The 22,633-nt window shown below is 38.9% G+C and overlaps 1 protein-coding gene across 26 annotated transcripts in view; it reads left to right on the top strand.

Annotated features, from left to right (window-relative positions):
• The window catches only part of SLMAP (sarcolemma associated protein), a 170,876-nt gene extending 148,243 nt beyond the window's left edge, over positions 1-22,633 (top strand). For 11 of the 26 annotated variants that reach the window (XM_063722046.1, XM_063722044.1, XM_063722048.1 and 8 more), the window contains 7 exons: positions 1,389-1,511; positions 2,582-2,656; positions 5,887-6,207; positions 6,667-6,784; positions 10,413-10,584; positions 16,359-16,493; positions 20,758-22,633. In XM_063722046.1, the coding sequence (XP_063578116.1) occupies positions 1,389-1,511; positions 2,582-2,656; positions 5,887-6,207; positions 6,667-6,784; positions 10,413-10,584; positions 16,359-16,493; positions 20,758-20,850 (1,037 nt within the window). In that variant the 3' untranslated portion in view covers positions 20,851-22,633. Of the gene's footprint in view, positions 1-1,388; positions 1,512-2,581; positions 2,657-5,886; positions 6,208-6,666; positions 6,785-10,412; positions 10,585-16,358; positions 16,494-19,285; positions 19,376-20,757 lie in introns of those variants that run through there. The other 15 variants (XM_063722047.1, XM_063722045.1, XM_063722049.1 and 12 more) reach the window with 3 other exon arrangements.

The following is a 22,633-nucleotide window of genomic DNA, read 5'->3' as shown; positions in this document are numbered from 1 at the left end:
TTGTAGTATTTTTAGTAGAGACAGGGTTTCCCCATGTTGCCCAGGCTGGTCTCAAACTCCTGACCTCAAGTGATCTGCCTGCCTCAGCCTCCCAGAGTGCTAGGATTACAGGCATGAACCACCGCACCTAGACCAGAGTACAATTTTTCTAGAGAGAAAAATAGGATATAATCTATGAATATGAAAATATATATATATATAATTTCCAAAACCTATTGTAATTGTATTGTGAAAGTTATTCTTAGCTCTTTTTTGATGGATTGAAGTTATTATGCTGAGGTACTTATAAACCAAGGTGATACTCAAATAGAATTCATTAGAAGAATATGGCTTACCTGATGATATATTTATTTCAGGCAGTGTTCAGTAGCAGAAGGTTTTAAAAAATTAAAAAGGAGCAGAATGATTGGAGAGGAAGGAGTTTAGGGGAAGGGGCATATTTGAAATAGAATGTTGGATTTAATTTATTTCAGTAAAACCACTTAGGTTACATCATTTAATATATTCAGCAGATTGTTGTTGTTGTTGGGGTGTTTTTTTTTTTTTTTTTTTTGATACAGAGTCTCACTCTGTCGCCCAGGCTGGAGCGCAGTGGCACGATCTCAGCTCACTGCAACCTCTGCCTCCTGGGTTCAAGCAGTTCTCCTGCCTCAGCCTCCCGAGTAGCTGGGACTACTGGCATCTGCCACAACGCCTGGCTAATTTTTTTTATTTTTAGTAGAGATGGCATTTCACCGTATTAGCCAGGATGGTCTCGATCTCCTGACCTCGTGATCTGCCCGCCTCAGCCTCCCAAAGTGCTGGGATTACAGGTGTGAGCCACCGCGCCCGGCCCAGATGTTTGTTATATGTGTGTGTTGGGGAAATGATGATGACAAAGTAGGCTCAGTAGAGCTTTCAGCCTAGTTTTTATTTTGTGTTCCACAACTAGGGTAATTGTGCTAAAATTCAGCTGTTTCTTGAAGAAAAGTTTCTTTTTGTTTTCCATATCCAGTTAAGTTCCAAGTGAAATTTTTCTGACTGGTTATCAAGAAATTTCAAAATTGATGAAGAAGTATAGCATTTTGCTCATCTCACTGAATTTCAAGTCTTAATAAGCAATGAGTTATAATCTATCACTGTCATTATTTTGATGCTAAAATTGTGAATATATAATTTATGTTAATATATTTTTATAGTGTCATCACCATGATTACTAATATATATAACTGTATTTGTATTTTCTCCCAACTACTAAAATGCTTACTATAATTTGCTTCTAAGTTTTTTTAACTCAGTAGTTGTATGTTGTTTATGCATGTGCAAATATGAGAGAGATTACTAGTCTTTTATTGTAGATTATAGTGTGATACTAACTCTTGCTTTTAAAATAAACGTGTTTTTGTCAGATGACTTGCAGGGTGCACAGTCAGAAATTGAGGCAAAGCAAGAAATACAACATCTTCGAAAGGAATTGATCGAAGCCCAGGAGCTAGCTAGAACAAGTAAACAAAAATGCTTTGAACTTCAAGGTGAGATCAAGATTACTTTGGTTCTTTAGGGATGTGTGGAGGCAGCACGATATAATTGGATGGCCCCAAACTTGGAGTCCAGAGGCATGTTCCAGATTCACAGCTTTATGAGATATGTGATCTTGGTATATTTACTTGACCTCTCTAAACTTGTGTTTCAGGTCAGTAAAATGAGGAGAGTTACAGTTGCTCTACCTTCACACTGTTGATGTGAAAATCAAGTAAGATCTTTACTAACTGAAAGATCTTAATAGTTAATTGCATATTAAGTACAACAGAAGGAAAACTCAAATTTCTAAATTTTCGTTACGCCTAATGTTAGCTAATGTCCTGGCCACATTCTTTTCTAGTAGCTCACTTATCTATAGGTCATAAGCCAGTGGAGTCTGTGCAGTTCCCTAGAGCTTACATTTCTGTATCATTCATAGTAACTACCTGGTTGCAGACAATTAGTATCTCAAAGAGTCTTAAAATGAGAAAGGGAATGACCTATGGAGTCCTCATGTTCTGCAAGATGGCCTTCCTGCCTACTAGGAAGATTTACATCCCAGGAGGGAACTAGGAACTTCTTGTTACTACTTCTTTCCTTTCCTGCTTCTCAAAAGAAATTAGAATTGGTATTCACTTAACTTGAACCTTTTGGAGGATCCAGGCTAATATATTAAATTACAATGAAAAAATATTTAGTAAATAGCAATTATTTAGTTTAGTGTTTACTATGTGCTTGACAGTAAATATGAGAATTTTAAGTCTTTTTAAAAAATTAAGTTCAAAATGCTGATTAACAATTATCAAGACTGTTTCTCATGTTAAGAAAAGCACATATTGTCTTGGTAATACCAGGTCCAGAAAACTCCACTACTCAGTTGAATAGATTTATTACTTACTACAGTTCTGTGCTCCTAAAATCTTTAAACTAACTGCTAATACTGATAATACTTACTGCCTAACTTTTGTTTCTTTCAATAATCTTTTAGGAGAGAATTTTAAAAGAAATTTTCAGCTGCTCAACTCTGAGTACTTTCATTAATTCACAAAACTATTAATAGATACTGTGTTTTTACTTTTAGCTCTTTTGGAAGAAGAAAGAAAAGCCTATCGAAATCAAGTTGAGGAATCCACTAAACAAATACAGGTTCTTCAAGGTATGGAAGACCCCAAGGCTCTTTGAGATTGTTATTGTGTGTTTGTTTTTAGTGATTCAAAAGGAATGGAGGCCAGGCGCAGTGGCTCATGCCTGCAATTCCAGCATTTGGGAGGCCGAGGAGGGTGGATCACCTGAGGTCAGGAATTTGAGAGCAGTGTGGCCAACATGATGAACCCCTGTCTCCACTAAAAATACAAAAATTAGCTGGGCATGGTGGTGCATGCCTGTAATCCCAGCTTCTTGGGAGGCTGAGGCAGGAGAATTGCTTGAACCTGGGAGGTGGAGGTTTCAGTGAGCTGGGATTGCACCACTACACTCCAGCCTGGGTGACAGAGCAAGACTCCATCTCAGAAAAAAAAAAAATGAAATGGAAAGTAAGGAGGCAGAGAGTCCCCGTTTTTCATGGCTTTGATTCTCTAGAACCTCACATTTCAACACGGCTCTTGGTGGAGCTTTATTTATTTATTTGTTTTTGAGACAGAGTTTCACTCTTGTTGCCCAGGCTGGAGTACAGTGGCACAGTCTCAGCTTACCGCAACCTCCGCCTCCCAGGTTCAAGCAATTCTCCTGCCTCAGCCTCCTGAGTAGCTGGGATTACAGGCATGCACTACCACGCCCAGCCAATTTTGTATTTTTAGTAGAGACGGGGTTTCTCCATGTTGGTCAGGCTGGTCTCAAACTCCCAACCTCAGGTGATCCGCCCATCTCGGCCTCCCAAAGTGCTGGGATTACAGGTGTGACCCACTGCGCCTGGCCTATTTATTTATTTATTTTTTTAAAGAAAATTCAAGGGAAGATTGGCCAGTACGCCCATATTAGACACTTAGAATGGAAAAAGCAGAAGTGAAGATTTGGAGTTGGTAAGACTGTCACTTTCTGAGTTATGTCGTGAGTTCCTACTAGAGGGCCTTTGGATAGGAAATCTGTTTGAGCTACTCTGTGCATCAGCACTTTGAGCTTGCTGGTATATGTATATATTGATGGCTGGTGTAGATATATTGACATCTAATGCTCAGAACATACTTGTATTGCAAGAAAATATTTTTTTGTTTGTTTTTTTGAGACTTAGTCTTGCTCTGTTGCCCAGGCTAGAGTGCAGTGGCGATCTCGGCTCACTACAACCTCCGCCTCCCGAGTTCAAGTGATTCTGCAGCCTCCCAAGTAGCTGGGACTACAGGTGCATGCCACCATGCCCAGCTAATTTTTGTATTTTTTAGTAGAGATGGGGTTTCACTATACTGGCCAGGCTGGTCTCAAACTCCTGACCTCGTGATCCACCCACCTCGGCCTCCCAAAGTGCTGAGATTACAGGCATGAGCCACCACACCTGGCCTCAAGAAAAATTATATATCATGTAGAATAGGATAATAGTCTCTGCACTGATTTTCGTTGATAATGGCTGTTCTTCGTATCACCATTTTGCTATTTCTTTGTCTGGGCTATTGCAGGGTTATTACAGAAATTTCCAGAAAGACCCCTGCCTGTCAAATGTTTATTTCAAGCTGGAGCTCCTGGTATATTATGAGCAAATTGTATGATACCCCAGGAGAGGTCTTCCTTTCCCATGCCATTGTAAAATTCCTAAAGTAAAATTAATTTGCCTTCTTGTCAAAGAAGGAGCCAATGTTGTTTTAAAATTTTAGCTTGAGAGATAGGTGGGGAAGAAATTAAACAGACAAGTAATCACTATTCAGAAGAGAAGGGAGAGTCATTGTATGAGACCCAAGATACTTGCCCAAAAATATCCCAGAGAAAAACTAGTCTTTGGGGTCTTATTTTTTGAGTGGAACATTTGAGTTAGTTAAAATTAGAATTTTATTTTGGTCAAATTAGAATTTCTAGGGTATGTCATATGTGTTTTTAAATTGAAAGCTCTTAAAACTCCTATTGTAGTTTAATGTCATTATCCATTAATTTACATAAATCTGATTTGAATCTCTATTTTCATCGTAGACTGTGTAGGGGCAATTTTTCCTAAAGGTTCTGTGACATAGTGCTGCCTTTTGTTTTAAACCTGTCTTGCCCAGGCATCATTGAGTGGTGCCAGCATGTGTATTTCATGACTGTATCAACAAATCATGATCATCTTCTCTGGCCATTGTGCCCTTTCAGATTCCAAACTTGTTACCTCTCAGTCCTTCCTACAGACTTAGAAAGTCTAATATCTTAATGTTTACTTATGTAGCAACCTCCCTTTCTCCCATCCCTAAATCCTCTTATAATTAATTATTTTCCTTTGGAACTTTTTAAATCTACAATTTCCTTATAATATGGTAACCAATATTAATTTTCTCGTTCTGCACCAAGTTTGATTTTATACAAATTGTTTCCAGTTTGGGTCACAAGCACAAAACCAGGTATTTTAAAAAATATATATAACCCTTCAATGAGGCAGTATTAATTTTATTAACTCATTAATTCAACCAATAATTCTTGATTGTTTACTGTGTCAGATATTGGGGTATCCCCAATACCTGACAGCTGTGAGCAAAACAAGTGCCCTACACACATGAGGTGTACAGTCCAGTAGAAAAGATAAACAATAAGCAAATTAATAGATAATATGATGTCCAATAAGGACTTCAAAGGAAAATAAAGCAGAGTAAAGAGCCAGAGAATGACAGTGAGCTGTTTTTCAGATGAGTCATCAGAAAAGGCCTCTTTAAAGAATTGACGTTTGAACAGAAAAACGAATCAAGGGCATCAACTGTTTATTGCTTTTATTGCTTACCATTTGACCAAGCAATTCTATACGTAGGATTCACCCTAAAAAAAAAAAAGGATTGTATATGATGTTTAAACACTGAACAGCCTAAAATGTCAAAAATAAAGGGTTGGGCAAATAAGTTATATATACTATAACTATTTTTTGTTGAAAGAGTTTCATCAACAGAAGGATAGGGAACACTGCATATATTGTGGTCACTCCCTATTTAAGGTTTGTTTTTACATGTGTATAAATGCATAGGAAAAAATCCAGAAGGAATGTCAGAAGTAATTTTCTGTGTGTTGGGGAGCTAAAGATCACTTTGGTTTCTTTGTTTTTTTTTTTTCCTCTTTGCTATCTGTATTTTGACACTTTCTGCATCAAACGTGGATTGTTTATACACTTTAATCAGAAGCAACAGCTCTGACAACCCAGGTTATGCATTAGCTACAATCCTGTATGGATTATTCTTTTATTCCTAATTCTAATGGGCCAAGAAAATGATGGATATACTTTTGCAGCCCAATTGCAGAGGTTACACATCGATATTGAGAATCTCCGGGAGGAGAAGGACAGTGAAATCACAAGTACTAGAGATGAATTGCTTAGTGCCCGAGATGAAATTTTGCTCCTTCATCAAGCAGCAGAAAAGGCTGCCTCTGAGCGGGACACTGACATTGCCTCTTTACAAGAAGAGCTTAAGAAGGTGAGAGCTGAGCTTGAGCGGTGGCGGAAAGCAGCGTCTGAATATGAGAAAGAAATCACAAGTCTGCAAAACAGTTTTCAGCTTAGATGTCAACAGTGTGAGGACCAGCAGAGAGAAGAAGCAACAAGGTTGCAAGGTGAATAAATGTATTTTACAAAAAGCTCTTAACTTTTGACAGTGATAACGTCATAACTTGTTTAAAAAAAAAAAAACATGCAGGCTTTTTTTTTCTTTGTTAGCTATCAGTTGTATAAACCAGTGTTTTTAAATCGGAGCTAAAAATGTATTTTCAGGTCTGCAAGTTCTACTTAAATTTATATTTTTTTACGGTTTTATATTTTATTTTAAAATTGTTAAAAATTCCTTGTCTTATAAAAGTGAAGTGGAAAAAAATACTATTGTTCAAGTACAAGCTGATAGCAGTCCTTGAGGTATACATGCAAAGTAACAGGAATCAAATAATTAACCATGTAAAATCTACTTGCTTTTAAGGAGGCAAAAAGTATATTCTCCTCTGAAGTCTTTTCCTTTATCCTTTGAAGTATTATGGAAGTTATATTTCTGTATTAACAAATATGTTTTGGGACTATTTTAGGTGAACTAGAGAAGTTGAGAAAGGAATGGAATGCATTGGAAACCGAATGCCATTCTCTAAAAAGGGAAAATGTTTTGCTATCATCAGAACTTCAACGGCAAGAAAAAGAATTGCACAAGTACGCAAGAACTCTCTGTTTTTCAGATATAAAATATTTCTTTATCTTAAATTAAATTTAATTTTAATACTTAAATATTTTACAGAAGCAAATGTTCAGCCCATCTCTGTTTGGCTATTTGGCAGGTTAACCATACTGAATAAATACTTCAGCTTTTTTTTTTTCCTGCCACCACCATTATCCTGCATGTTCTTTCCTTGTACTCATGGATTACAGATTCATTAAATGTCCCAAAGAAACCCTGAACAAACAACAAAAGTCTGTAATTCATAGTTGAACTTGCCCTGTAAACTAATAAATTTCAAATATCAGCTGCTTTTCTTTCACACCAGTGATCTCTTCTTTTAGTAAGGGTGAACAGGAAGTGACTATAATGAAGAATTTGTAAGGCTGGGTGCGGTGGTTCACGCCTGTAATGCCATCACTTTGGGAGGCTGAGGTGGGAGGATTGCTTGAGCCTGAGAGTCCAAGATCAGCCTGGACAATGTGGCAAAACCCTGTCTCTACAAAAAAATACAAAAATTTACCAGGCATAGTGATGTGTGCTTGTAGTCTTGGCTACTTGGAAGGCTGAGGTGGGAGAATTGCTTGGGCCCAGGAGGTCAAGGCTGCAGTGAGCCACGATCATGCCACTGCACTCCAACCTGGGTGACAGAGCCAAACCATATATCAAACAAACCAAAAAAAAAAAAAAAAAAAAAAAGGAATTTGTGCTACTGAAAGATATAAATTAATCTTCTGAATTTCAAATAGGGTTGTATGAAGGGTAATAATATATAAGACCAATAATTCTCTGAAACAAGTTATATCTTTCTAGTATCTAATACTTGACAAGCAAATCAGTGAATGGATTAGATTTATTCCAGCAAATTTAGTGAAGTCCTATTTTACCACCACAATTTGCCATATTTAAGTTTAAAATGGGTTTGTTCTGGCCTGGTGTGGACAACATTATGAAACAACATCTCTACAAAAAATACAACAAATTAGCCTGGCCTGTAGTCCCAGCTACTCAGGAGGCTAAGGTGGGAGGATCACTTGAGCCTAGGAGGTGGGGACTGCAATAAGCTATGATCACACCACTGTAGTCTAGTCTGGGCTACAGAGCCAGTCCCTGTCTCGAGAAAACATGAATAAAAACAAATGTTTTACGTTGTTTATAAGATGTAAAAAACTTTGTAAAAGCAATTCCAAAATATAAATGGGACAAAATAAAGGTCAGAACTATAAATATATGTATATGATATATATCATATATGAAAGATATATGAGATCTATACATATATATAGCTATATACATAAATTTTTTTTTTTCGAGATGGAGTTTTGCTCTTGTGGCCCAGGCTAGAGATCAGTGGCGTGATCTCAGCTCATCACAACCTCCACCCCCTGGGGTCAAGCGGTTCTCCTGCCTCAGCCTCCTAAGTAACTTGGATTACCGACATGTGCCACCATGCCCACCTAATTTTGTATTTTTAGTAGAGATGGGGTTTCTCCATGTTGGTCAGGTTGTTCTCGAACTCCTGACCTCAGGTGATCTGCCTGCCTTGGCCTCCCAAAGTGCTGGGATTACAGGCATGAGCCACTGCACTCAGCTCATAATTTTTTTTTTTTTTTTTTGAGGCAGAGTCACATTCAGTTGCCCAGGCTGGAGTGCAGTGGCACGATCTCGGCTCACTGCAGCCTCCGCCTCCTGGGTTCAAGTGATTCTGCTGCCTCAGCCTCCTAAGTAGCTGGGATTATAGGTGTGTGCCACCATGCCTGGCTAATTTTTTATTTCTAGTAGAGAGGGGGTTTCACCATGTTGATCAAGCTGGTCTCAAACTCCTGACCTTGGCCTCCCTAAGTGCTGGGATTACAGGCGTGAGCCACTGCCCTCGGCCGAAATTATTGATATTTTAATGATTCAGGCTAGATCCCTTATTTTTAAGATGTGATTAATTGGAATCTGGCAGATTCTTAAATACTGTTTTCAATTATTTCAAATTTTAAGTGTTGGGAAGCAAGCCTACAAACTCCTAGTGAGTAGAAGCATATGGTTTAAAAATATTAGGCCCCAGAAAGGGGCCTATAAGTCATTGGTCAGATCGTCTGCCTAAACTCACATAAAGTATTTAAGACAGATTAATTCTTTTTCTTAAACTTTTCTGATGCCCTAAATTTGTTTGGTAAGCCTCCCCAGCATTTAAGTAGTATTTAGAAGCTAGTCTTCCTTTACAGGGTCTTATGTGCCATTTAATTCCTAGCTGTATTGGCTTGACAACATCAGACCCACCCCAAAGAATCTGTGAAGCGTACAATCAAAATGGGATTCAGACTCTGTAGTAGTTCAATTACAGTAGTGAGTCTGAGTCTTGAATGATCCATTCTGAAAGATGTAAAACTGTCACCTTGAAAACCTTATACTCCTTTAGCTATTTATGGAAGCCAAATTCCCTAACACAGCTATACTCTACAGACCTTTTATTCTCTGTTGTCTGGGCTATGGAAGAAGGAATTGAAGAAGGAATTTCTGTTCACACATATCAAGCTGTTCTCCACATATGTTGTAAGTCAGATTTTTTTAACATCCAGTTATAAAAGTGATCATAGAGACTGTGGTGGCTCACACCTGTAATCCCAGCACTTTGGGAGGCTGAAGCAGGCAGATCACCTGAGGTCAGGAGTTCGAGACCAGCCTGACCAACATAGAGAAACTTCATCACTACTAAAAATATAAAATTAGCCAGGTATGGTGGCACATGCCTGTAATCCCAGCTACTTAGAAGGCTAAGGCAGGAGAATCGCTTGAACCCGGGAGGCGGAGGTTGCAGTGAGCCAAGATCACACCATTGCACTCCAGCCTGGGCAACAGGAGCGAAACTCTGTCTCAAAAAAAAAAAAAAAAAAAAAAGTGATCATAGAATTTATTAACCTTGGGAACAGCCTCAGAAGTTAATGAACTCAATCCTGTTCTTTGGCAGTGAAGGGCACTGAGACTCTCCTTGTGTTAGTTATGTCTATATTACATGGTATCTGGTATAGGTCTAAGAGCTGAGGAAGTGTTTACTCTGAAAATGAAATGTACCAGTTAGGTGATTTGCTTAATATCCCCCAGCTAAATAGTGGCAGAGCTAGGGGTCTAGAACTCAGCCTCCTACTTCTTTGTCTTATGCTCTTTTCTCAATTTGGTGTGTCTTCTCGTTTGAACAGGTTTATCTTTACTTGAACTGACAGTGACTCCTAAGCTTTAAGTTTCTGACCCCCATTCTATTTGTCAAGTATTTAAACTTACAAGAAATTGTTGAAACATGTGTGTTCTTTTCCTGTAGAAGACCTACACTGAATCTTTTCATGATGAAATTAATACAATTTGATACAACAAAATATACAGTTAATTACCTCCTATTTCTGTTTTTAAAATTTCAACCTTGGTGTATATTTGATGGGACACACCTTTAAACTTGCATTTTTTTAGTGTTTTGATGGTTTTTGCTTATTGAATGAAAATATTTCATTCTTTTTTGTACTTTTCTTTTTTTCTCTGAGATCCACTGTATCCCTTCTAGTGAAATGTATAAGAAACTGGCCTTCCTTCTGTGTCCAGTTTCTACCTGTGAATAACTATCTGTCAATATTTATATTGCAGTTCTCAGAAGCAGAGTTTAGAGCTTACCAGTGATCTCAGCATCCTTCAAATGTCTAGGAAAGAACTTGAGAATCAAGTGGGATCCTTGAAAGAACAGCATCTTCGGGATTCAGCTGATTTAAAAACTCTTCTCAGTAAGGCAGAAAACCAAGCAAAGGATGTGCAGAAAGAGGTAAAGCGAAAAGACATTATGAGCCCAATTATGGTTGGACTTAAAGCCAAAAGCAAATCAGATATCCATGCTAGTTAGAAATAAAGGGAAGCAGAAGTCACATTACCTGTCACAAAATTGATACTTGGACCATCTCTGCTTGGTGATTTCTAGCTGCATATCATGGAGAATTCTTCAGTAGGGTTGGTCTCAAAAATATAATATACAAAACTACATTTTAATTTTTCTCTACCAGTTACTTATATGAGAAACCCTTTGTACCAGGTCTCTTGATCTATTGTTTAACTTTCAAAGAGAGTATTGTATGTAATTTAGCATACTTTTGGAAAGCAAACTGAGGCCATACTCTAATGCTGTCTGAACCCCTCAGGTAAATATGGCCTGAAAAGTTACTTAAAATTCACCTCATAGCCAGGCAGCCAGCCAAGCACATGTTCTTTGGCCTTTTACTTTCTTCCTCCCACCCCCTTTTCACCTTATTCATAAATGTGCATGCTCGCTTTTCATGTCATTCTGCTTAAAACCTTGAATTGAGTGGCTTTTTAAAAATTTGTGTTGAAGTCATAACAGTTGATTTTGGAACAGAAACCCTACCCAATTTCTTCCTGAGCAAGAGAGGTACATTTCACTTCCCAAAGCCTTGAAGTTGACAGCAGGGCGGTAAGAGCTGCCTTCAGTCCTGCTGGCCTCATACCACTCCCTGCATTGACTCCTGGCCAGCTCGGGGAATGGAGAAGCCTGATACAACTTGATCTACAGATCAGTTATAGACTTTCTTAAAAGGATTCTTTATGAATTAGAAGGAAGTTGAAGACAACTCTTTGTCTTTAATAATGAACTTTCCCAAAGTTGTTTCTAGAAGATCTGCTTAATCAATGCAGTTTTTCTCTGCACTTTTCTTTCCTTGTAGTGTCCTGAATTTGGCAATGATTGTTCTTCTGTCTTCATGTTTGTTCCTGATGAAAAAATACTGTAACATTTTTTTATTTTCTTGTGGACATACTGATTTTGTGATGTGTTCGTTTTTACCTTACTAAAGATATGTGTTTTAGAAGAAATCTCATTTTATTTGGTTGGAACACAAATTTTGTGCCAAAGTAAATATCTTAGTATTTAATACTGTAAGCACTTTGTGTCCTTCCAGTCCATATGCCATAATTCTTTCAAACTCTGGGAAGAATGCTGTGGTTGGAAGATTATTCTGTTGTATGTTACTATGACCACATTAGCCATTTTGTTGCATTACTTGTTTGCCTGTTTTTGGTCACTGAGTAATCAGTGCAAAATGCTTTAACTGTTTCCACAAATGGCAGTGGCATGTTGTCACAGCATCTAAATTGTTGATAGTCTTGGATTGCATTAAATGCAGCACATTTAAAAATATGTCTGATCTTGTCAGTATGTTTCTTTTCTATTTTCTTGTTCACTGTTTTCCATTGTGAAATGATGTGTAGTCATCACACTCCTTTGTAATGTGAAATTGCTCTCTTTCTGTTTGTCCAGATGTTAACATGTTGGATACTATATACTATAGTTTAGTTATAGCTACATACTATAACTAAAATGTTCTTTAATGAGGTTCTTATCTCTGTGTAATCCACTGCAAATGAATTATTGCCTTTTATTAATGCACATATATTCCCCTTCAACATTTCCCCTTTGTTCTCCTCTCTGTCATAGAATCATGCTTAATATGCACAGTATCTAATTATGTATTTTCAGCACTGCAACAGACTAAAATATTACAAGCTAAGCAAGCCCAGATATGATTCTTTTTATGAAGAAGAACCAAAGGTGTTGGTAATATTGTGTGATATTTCCCTCTTAATCAGGACCAAGCTCGTTTGTCACCTCAGAGTTAGAAAGCAAGATGGAGCAAAAATGATAGCCAAGCAAGGCTGCAGTAGGTGACCTTTGTTGCACAAATTAAAATTATATATGTGGCAGCTTTTATATGAATATTTAACAAAGAAAAAGTACATGCAAAAAGTAAATCTTGGCTGGGCGCCGTGGCTCACGCCTGTAATCCCAGCACTTTGAGAGGCTGAGGCGGGCAGCTCACCTGAGGTCAGGAGTTCAAGCCCAGCCTGACCAATATGATGAAACCCCGTCTATACTAAAAATACAAAAATTAGCCAGGCATGATGGCATGCACCTGTAATCCCAGCTACTCAGGGGGCTGAGACAGGAGAATCGCTTGAACCCGGGAGGCGGAGGTTGCGGTGAGCTGAGATCACGCCATTGCACTCCAGCTTGGGCAACAAGAGCAAAACTCCATCTCAGGAAAAAAAAAAAAGTAAATCTTAATCCTTAGTATTACAAGAAAATAATGATGTATCATCTTTATATTTGACTTTAGAAAGCATCACTATATTTTAATTTAGTAGGAATATCTGTAATTTAAGAATTTATAGGCTGGGTACAGTGGCTCACTCCTGTAATCCCAGCCCTTTGGGAGGCCGAGGTGGGCAGATCACCTGAGGTTGGGAGTTCGAGACCAGCCTGACCAACATGGAGAAACCCTGTCTCTAATAAAAATACAAAATTAGCCATGCATGGTGGCGCATGCCTGTAATCCCAGTTACTTGGGAGGCTGAGGCAGGAGAATCACTTTGAACCCGGGAGGCGGAGGTTGTGGGGAGCCGAGATCGCACCATTGCACTCCAGCCTAGGCAACAAGAGCGAAACTCCATCTCAAAAAAAAAAAAAAAAATTCCTAAAACATTGAGCACACAGTCCACCCTGCAAAGACTGACTCAAGAAAGTGATTTGGCTTTACCTTCTTGCCATGGGGCCAGAGTCCTTGCCACCCCCTCACATGCTGGAGGTAAGCAACAGGATCCCCCTGGTTGAGCTGCCTTCCTATGGTTCTGCTTCACAACTCCTGCAATGGAGAAATAAGTGCTTTGGTGCACAGGGCAGACTAGATGTAAGAATGGTGGAAAAGGAAAGTAAGGGAAAACCTGTCAACAAAGTACTCTTTACTTATTCTTTATTAGTCCCTGTTAAGAATCAGATCATGGGTCATTGAGAATTTATTACGTTCCAATTTGCAGAAACTAGTGTAGGTACAATGACTTTGCCTTGGCAGTATGCCAGTAATCTTCTGCCTTCTGGAAGTAAGTCCACAGATCTTCACATCAACTGAAAAAAGCTATCATAAAGTCCGTGAATTGTACTCCTTTAGTTCATTCTCTGGCATACTTGTTGTGGGAATGTTGTTAGGTAACAGGGAGTTTCTTTCATATTTTACCTCCGTCTCTGTACCTATATCTTTCTTCTCTTTTTCTGGTGACCTCTGTGTTGACCCTAAGCCCCATCTCTCCTGTCTAATGTTTTTATACATTTATATTCCTTCTTAATATTTATCTTTGTTGAGCGTGATGATGGGCTCCTAATTAGTCATTCCAAGGTGTTTACGTTTTTCAGAAGCACGTTTATAAAGGTTTCCTTTATTGAAGAATTTCTAGGATATAAGTAGAGAGGAACTGGAAACTTTCTACCCTCATTAGCTACATTTAGGGACAAGGAGGAACCTTACTGGTATACCTTACCCATGGTATATCTATTTTATATTCAATCTTTGTCTATCTTCCTTCTAAAACCTTCAGAGATGGCAGAATAGGGCCAGGTGCGGTGGCTCACACCTATAATCCCAGCACGTTGGGAGGCCGAGGTGGGTGGATCACTCGAGGTCAGGAGTTCGAGACCAGCCTGGCCAACAAGGTGTAACCCCATCTGTACTAAAAATACAAAAAAATTAGCCAGGCATGGTGGTGCATGCCTATAATCCCAGCTACATGGGGGGCTAAGGCACAAGAATCCCTTGAACCCAAGAGGAGGAGGTTGCAGTGAGCCAAGATCACGCCACTGCACGCCAGCCTGGGTGACAGAGTGAGACTCAGTCTAAAAAAAAAAAGAGAGATGGCAGAGTGGGGTAGTGGAAGTGGAGACAAAGGCATAGCCAGTAGCAGAACAATCTCTGCTCTTTGACTGTGAGCCCAGTTTGCGTGTAAGATGCAGTATCTAGAAGTGGAACCAGTCTAGAATTTCAGCCTCCAGGCACCATTTAAAGTAGGGGTAAGCCATACTATGTTTCACATTGGTATCACCTTTAAAAGGCAGATGGTCTTTAAAAAGATGTGACTGTATCTGAAAGTCAAAGTATATACAGTGAATTGTTTTCCAGAACAGAAAATGACAAGTTTTGCTATTTAAAAATTTCTACCAGAAACAGGCGGGGCATGGTGGCTCATGCCTGTCATCCCGGCACTTTGGGAGGCTGAAGCAGGTGGATCACCCTAGGCCAAGAGTTCAAGACCAGCCTGGCCAACGTGGTGAAACTCCATTTCTACTAAAAGTACAAAACATAGCCAGACGTGGCGGCAGGTGCCCATAATCCCAGCTACTCAGGAGGCTGAAGCAGGAGAATCACTTGAACCTGGGAGGTGGAGGTTTCAGTGAGCTGAGATCGCACCACTCCACTCCAGCCTGGGTGACAGAGCTAGACTCCATCTCAAAAAATAAATAAATAAAATAAAAATAAAATTTCTACTGGAAACAGACTTTTTAAAATGACTCAGTTGAAAACCTAAGTTTTTTTGTTTTGTTTTTTGAGATGGAGTTTTGCTTTTGTTGCCCAGGCTAGAGTGCAGTGGTGCAATATCAGCTCACTGCAACTTCCACCTCCCGGGTTCAAGCAATTCTCCTGCCTCAGCCTCCCAAGTAGCTGGGATTACAGGCATGCGCCACCATGCCTGGCTAATTTTGTATTTTTAGTAGAGATGGGGTTTTGCCATGTTGGCCAGGCTGGTCTCAAACTCCTGACCTCAGGTGATCTGCCCACCTTGGCCTCCCAAAGTGCTGGGATTACAGGTGTGAGCCACCGTGCCCAGCCGATGCCTGTTTTAAGTGGAGAAATAGAAATTTCCCAATCATAGTGGTCGGTACTTCAGATACATTTCTTTGCTTCATTTGCCTAGAAAATTCACTTATCCAGAACACTTTAATACCCAGTAATGCTGGGTAAAGGGAAACCTATTGGGAATTAATACTTTTTACTTCAAGACTAAAATAGCTTGGCTGACTCTCCTTACTAGGATATAAACTCAGGCTTCCTAACATTGGCTATGGAATTTTTCTTCACCTACTTTTCTTTTGCTCAGTTTGAAATTTTCCTTTTCTCCTATAACTCACTTGGTGGAAAGAGTGATCCTTTATATTAAAAACAGAAGACAAAATGGTAATTACTCTTAATTTTTTTTAACTCCATGGCCAGAAAATTCTTACGTAGAATAAAGTCAACATTAAAGACTTCTTTTTTTTTTTTTGAGACGGAGTCTCCCTCTGTCACCCAGGCTGGAGTGTACAGTGGCATGATCTTGGCTCACTGCAACCTCTGCCTCCCGGGTTCAAGTGATTTTCCCATCTCAGCCTCCTGAGTAGCTAGGATTACAGGCGTGCACCACCACGCCCAGCTAACTTTTGTATTTTTAGTAGAGGTGGAGTTTCTCCATGTTGGTCAGGCTGATCTCGAACTCCTGACCTCGTGATCTGCCCGCCTTGGCCTCCCAAAGTGCTGGGATTACAGGCGTGAGCCACCGCACCTGGCCAAAAGACTTCTTATGAGTGCAAGTTATTCCTCCTTAAACAAAAAGACTTGACTTTGGTGTTCCAGGTGACTAAATAGGGTCTGGCATATAAACCTGACTAGAACCATAACTTCATACCCATTTTAAGTTGAATCTGCACACTTTTTTTTTCTTTGCCTTTAGTATGAAAAGACACAGACTGTACTCTCAGAACTGAAGTTGAAGTTTGAAATGACTGAGCAGGAAAAGCAGTCAATCACAGATGAGCTCAAACAGTGTAAAAACAACCTGAAGCTGCTCCGAGAGAAAGGAAATAATGTAAGTCTTTGCAAACTTGGCTTAGCTTTGATTGAGAGGCACATGAGAGATTGAAATTGATTTTCAGAGGACTTTATCACTGATTTGTGAAGCAAATGGTACAAATGAAATAGGCTTTTCATTAGGAAATTCCATGATAGAATCATTGTGCTGTCAGATTTTTGAGTAAGAATTTGTACCTTTAACCTATACTCCTAGAAGAGCCTAAGGACTGCCTGGAGGAAAACCCTTGTTTGCAATAAAGCAGCTTGCTTAAGAACTGTCAGCTTTTCCCAGATGAGTCTGAAGCTCTGTCACTAAGCTATCATCTGGCTCTTGTTTCTCCCCTACTGGGAAATGAAGCATTGTACCACCAGGGATCCATTTAAGAGAGAGTAGTACATGTTGTTCTTAAACCAATAGTATTCTCACTGAGGCACAATTTCTAAAAAGCTTAATGTCTCTTTGTCATTCTGTAAATATTAGAAAATATTTGATGAGTTTCTGTAGGGCTGTGAGAGAGAGAGAGATGAACATTTTGGTATAAATTGAGTTTAATATTTTTTTGTTTTTCATTTGCTAGAAAGACAGATGGTCTTTAAAAAGATGTTATACTAAATAAATGTTGTGTTGTACGTTTTGGTGATCATTACCTTTGTGGGCCCTGATAGATGTTTAGTGTGGTTGGTTGTGCTCTGACTTATTTAAAACCACTGTCATGGCTTGGACACTGCAGTGTGCGTGAGCCACATACTTCCTATGGAGGAAGCCACTCTGCTTACCTTGCAGCACAAGTACAAAAGAGTGATGTTGCATGGCCATCGTGTTACTCATTTGCACACAGAATGCTCATGAGTTGTGTCCAACTGTCCTTTGCTAAAGAAAGTCTTAGTTTGTAGATAGTAAAGGCTTGCTGCTTAGGTAGAAGCCTTTTAGAAGATGATGAACTGGGTGTGGAGGCTTTATAAGGAAAAATGGTTTACATTTACTTTTCAAAATGTAGATTACATGACTCTTCTAAAATCAGATCATAATGGTTTGGTTACTTCTCTCTTTTGTGTTAATTCATATCCCTGGGATTATGGAATTTCAGTCTACTGCTAAATTAACCCATGAAGACATCTGGCATAATCAGAATGGATCCCCCCTTACTATTTAGGACCTTTTCAAAAGTAACTTTGCTATTATTATTTATAGCTACAATTCACCTTAGGGGTGAATTTCCTTTTTTTGTGATATTACACTTATGGTACTAAAATATTACTCTGTAATAACACTCATTGTAGCAAATTTCTTTCCATTTTAAAAATTAATTATATTCTGGTAACATAATTGAAAGCCCTGAGACTCAGCTGCCTTTTTTTTTCTTTTTTTTGAGACGGAGTTTCGCTCTTGTTGTCCAGGCTGGAGTGCAGTGGCGTGATCTCAGCTCACCGCAACATCTACCTCCTGGGTTCAAGCGATTCTCCTGCCTTAGCCTCCCGAGTAGCTGGGATTACAGCATGCGCCACCACACCTGGCTAATTTTGTATTTTTAGTAGAGATGGGGTTTCTCCATGTTGGTCAGGCTGGTCTTGAACTCCCAACCTCAGGTGATCTGCCCACCTTGGCCTCCCAAAGTGCTGGGATTACAGGTGTGAGCCACTGTGTCCAGCCCTGCCTGTCTTTATATACCAAACCTTTATTACATGTGAAATCTCTTGCCTGATTTAGGAAGCACGCATTATCACAGGGCATTTATTTTTAAGCTTGAAAGCTGTATCATCTAATAAGCAAAAGAGCTGTGGTTGAAAAAAAAAATTGTTAGAGGGATAAAATAAACCTTAACCATTGCTGAGGGAGTACATTGTCAAATAATGGATTTCAGGTATCGAGCAAAAATAGTGTACTGTCAAGCAGAGAGCATCAGCTGGTGGTGAAGTGTTGTCAGTGTTTTTTTTTTGGAGACAGGGTCTTGCTCTGTCACCCAGGCTGGAGTGCAGTGGTGTGATCTCGCCTCACTTCAGCCTTGACCTTCCCAGCTCAAGCAATCCTCCCACCTCAGCTTCCCAAGTAGCTGGAATTACAGATGTGTGCCACCATGCTCAATAAATTTTTGTATTTTTTGTAGGGACAGGGTTTTACCATGTGGCCCAGGCTGGTCTCAAACTCCTGGCCTTAAGCAGTCTGCCCACCTCAGCTTGCCAAAGTGCTGGGATTACAGTCATGAGCCACTGCACCTGGCCTGCTCTGTCTTCATGTGCTATATTTCATTAGAATGTTAGGTACACCCACATTGCCCATTGCCTTCAGCTGTTTCTTTCTTTTTTTTTTTTTTTTAATGGAGTCTTGCTCTGTCACCCAGCTTGGAGTGCAGTGGTGCCCTCAGCTCACTGCAACCTCTGCCTCCTGGTTCAAGCAATTCTCCTGCCTTAACCTCCGGAGTAGCTGGGTTTACAGGCATGCACCACCATGCCTGGCTAACTTTTGTATTTTTAGTAGAGACAGCGTTTCACCATGTTGGCCAGGCTGGTCTCAAACTCCTGACCTCAGGTGATCCACCTGCCTCAGCCTCCCAAAGTGCTGGGATTACAGGCATTGAGCCTAGCTGTTCCTAGCTATTCCTTTTAAACTGATAGTTTCCCAGCTTGCATACCACAGTCTATCAGATTGTGTTAGATGTCTTTAAAATGTTTGAATCTGTGTAAAACCTGAGTGGTATACTTCTATTATTTCATTCTTTCTTCCTACCTCCCACCCTACTAGGGTCTGAATCCTCTTATCTGATAATTTTCATAGCATAAAATGATTTTAATATGCCTTCCCTTCTTTAGCCTTCCATATTACAACCCGTCCCAGCCGTATTCATCGGCCTATTCCTGGCTTTCCTGTTTTGGTGTTTCGGTCCATTGTGGTAGAGAAAGGTACAAGCACTATTGTTGAGTCCTTGTCTGTTTGTCCCCGTCACCTTTTTGTGCCATATTTGTAATATAGTGCATGGCAAGAACACACAGGTATTTTGTTACCTGAAGCAAACCCTTCATTTAGTATGCCGTGTATTTGTGTTATACCAGTGAACTGAACAGTCAACTAATCCCATAACTTTTTGTCTTGTTTACTTTGTAGTAATGCTAACCATGAGTTAATTCCAACCTAACCAGTTGTTAATATGCTTCCAATAACTGAGTCTTTATCTCTAGCAAACTGGAGTGCACTATGAATTTCTGCAATATTAGTACCCTCTTTCCAGTTATGTGTTTAATCAGATTTGAATGAGAAATGAAGAGTTTGCCTCCTCGAAGTTTTCAGCCAGCCTTCTTCCCCTTCTTCCTTATCCTCTTCCTTTTCGTAGTATAGATTTTCTTTGTTTCAACCCTTTGCCTGTTTATACTATGGCTATGAAGATGAAAAATAATGAGATTAACATAATGAACCATTGGCTCACAATCTCAACCCTATTATGTACTTGCAAGGATATAAACATATCCCATTTCTTTCTGAGCCCTGACCTGCAACATCAGAATATTTCTTTAAAAACCAGTTTTTCTCAATAACACTCCTGGAATACAAGTAAAAATAAAAGTGTCAACCAAAGCAAGTTGATCTTATAAAGCCCTCTAAAAGCTAGCAAGCAACAGCCCATCCATGCTTGCTTCTAACTGGCATGCATGTTAGTAGAGCATATGTGGTGATCATGTGGCTTTATTACACTGAACAGAGTCTTTACCAGAATTATCAGACAGGCAGGATCCCTAATGTTACTTCTCCATCTTGAACCCTGTTTAATTTTGTCTTCTGTGGTTTCAAGTTAGAGGACCAAAGCCTAGACCATTATCACCTTAGCCACTATCCCCTTGCATAAAATATCCCAACATGTGAGTCTGGTTCTTATCAAGAAATAAACGTTTTAGGCAGAAACATACTACAGGTGTCTATATACATCAGTTATATTGGAATGTATGGATACCAGAGTAAATAAAGCAGGCAGAGCCCACAAATTTTCTTAGAAGTCACTATTAGGTTTCAACTCTAACAAAGTTGAAAACTTCCCAGGACTTTCTTGGGACGTATTAGACTTCCAAATTGGTGGTCCTGCTATTATATATGTCATATATATATATATGACTCTCCTCATACCTGCACTCCCTCACTTTTTTTTTTCTTTTCAAACTTTATTTTTATGATGCAAAAATAAGATTTTTCCAGTATTCTGTTAAGTATTCAGGACTCTCTGGAACCAAGGGGTTAATAGGTATGAAAAGAGAGGGGAGAATGTGATATTGACTCTTGGTTTCTTTCCACACAGAAACCCTGGCCCTGGATGCCCATGTTGGCTGCCCTGGTTGCAGTAACAGCCATCGTGCTGTACGTGCCAGGTCTGGCCAGAGCTTCTCCATGAGAGCGTTCCTTGAGTCCGTACACCGTCCTCCCTCTAGAAGCTGGCACCACACTCATGCTGGGGACAAACAGAACCATTTTCTTCCTCTTTACCTCTTAAAACAGCAGAAGTACAAGAATACAGCTGTAGGGTCATTGCTTTAAATTATATAAAATGTATCTGTCTATAAAGAAGATATAAAATTGTGACTTTATTCTACTGTAAGCAATAATTTGCTTGCAATTTTTCATGTAATTTTTAAATTAGTATGTTAAGATTCTGAATATTATGGTGGCCTAAAGTAGGCTTCTTGGTACACCAGATTATTTATAACATTAAATTTATGAGTATTTTACTCTGAATTCTGATCACCAGATAATTCATTTTTCTGATTTGATAACTACCCAAACCAAACAACCAATACATACATGGGAAGAGAGGCCCTGTGTGCTCAGTGCCTATCAGTTTGAAATATATACACATATATATATATTTTTTACATATTTACGCCATTTTTACTTGTTATAAAACCACTGAGCTATTGGGAACAAGACTTAGAGACAACTATTTGCGTGGATTTTTTTTTTTTAAGGAAAAATACATTTGGAAAATAAACTGTTATGGTGATAATTTGGGGAATATGTGCACGCTTGTTCAGCCTTAATGTGACTTGAAGATGTGGAGGACATCAACTTTGAAAAACTTTCCATGAGAGTGTGTATTTTCTTGAGCAAACTGAAGTATTTCTGGGAGCAAAAACATAGTAATTACACAATTTCAGTGCAGTCAACCAAACTGTTGAGTCAATTGGAATGTAATTTATTAAACCATGTATTTAAAGAGATATTTTTCTTTAAAAGCCAAGTTACTTTCTCATATACAGCATTTTAGGAAGCATGATTTTTTTTTCTATCATCTATTCCTCCAAGCATGTTTAACTGAAGAAAGTATTAATATCTCTTTAGATAAGCTTGTATTGACCTAATTTGGTTTATGATGTGTCAGAGCTAATTCATGTTCAGGGTGAGCTGTTGTACCTACCAACAAATTTCCTGGTTGGGTATACAAATGGTTATTTTCTTTTTATTGTTGTTAATTGGGACTTTCTGTTAATGAAAAGCACTATTCCCAAGATTAATAGTGTTCTATGCACAATGAAGCACCTAAAAACACTGCTTGATGTTATAAATTTAAAACACAAGTGAAAGTTTAGCCATGGTTTTGTGCGGCATCATAGTTACGTCAATAAAGTTTATTTAGGTCATAGAATATCCTAAAGTATCACATAGTTAAATTTTTCAGTCAGTGAAGACCAGGAGGGAATGTCAGTGAATTGGCTTGAATGTTCTGTGGCAATCCACAGGTCTAGCCAAATATTGAAATAGGAGTTTAGGGTATAATTTGCCTTGTGATGTTTGGCAGTCACTGTTTATACTTTAAAGGTTATATTTTAAGCTATTTGAGATTGCTGTTGGGAGGATCACTAGATTTATGGAGGAATTAGTCACAAATGACTTGTAGAAAATACTGTCATATAGTTCATTTCATCATTTTCTGTTGCAGGAAGCCACTCCACCACAGAATGCTAATATGCCAGTGGTACCCAGTACCTCTTGTATATAGGTTATTGCAAATATTGTTCTGAAATGCTTAACTTCAGAATTACATTTTTTAAAGTAAATAATTGTTTTAAATCTATTTTGTAAAGATATAAAGTACAATAGAATTTCTGGAGTACAGATTAAACTATTTGCACTAACACACGTGACGTGCATGATTTAATAAAATAACTTTACTCTCCCTA

The sequence above is a fragment of the Pongo abelii genome, chromosome 2 (assembly GCF_028885655.2).
Source record: "Pongo abelii isolate AG06213 chromosome 2, NHGRI_mPonAbe1-v2.0_pri, whole genome shotgun sequence".
Taxonomy (NCBI): Eukaryota; Metazoa; Chordata; class Mammalia; order Primates; family Hominidae; genus Pongo; species Pongo abelii.
Note: the sequence above shows the minus strand (reverse complement) of the source record. Positions and strands in the feature narration are given on the sequence as shown.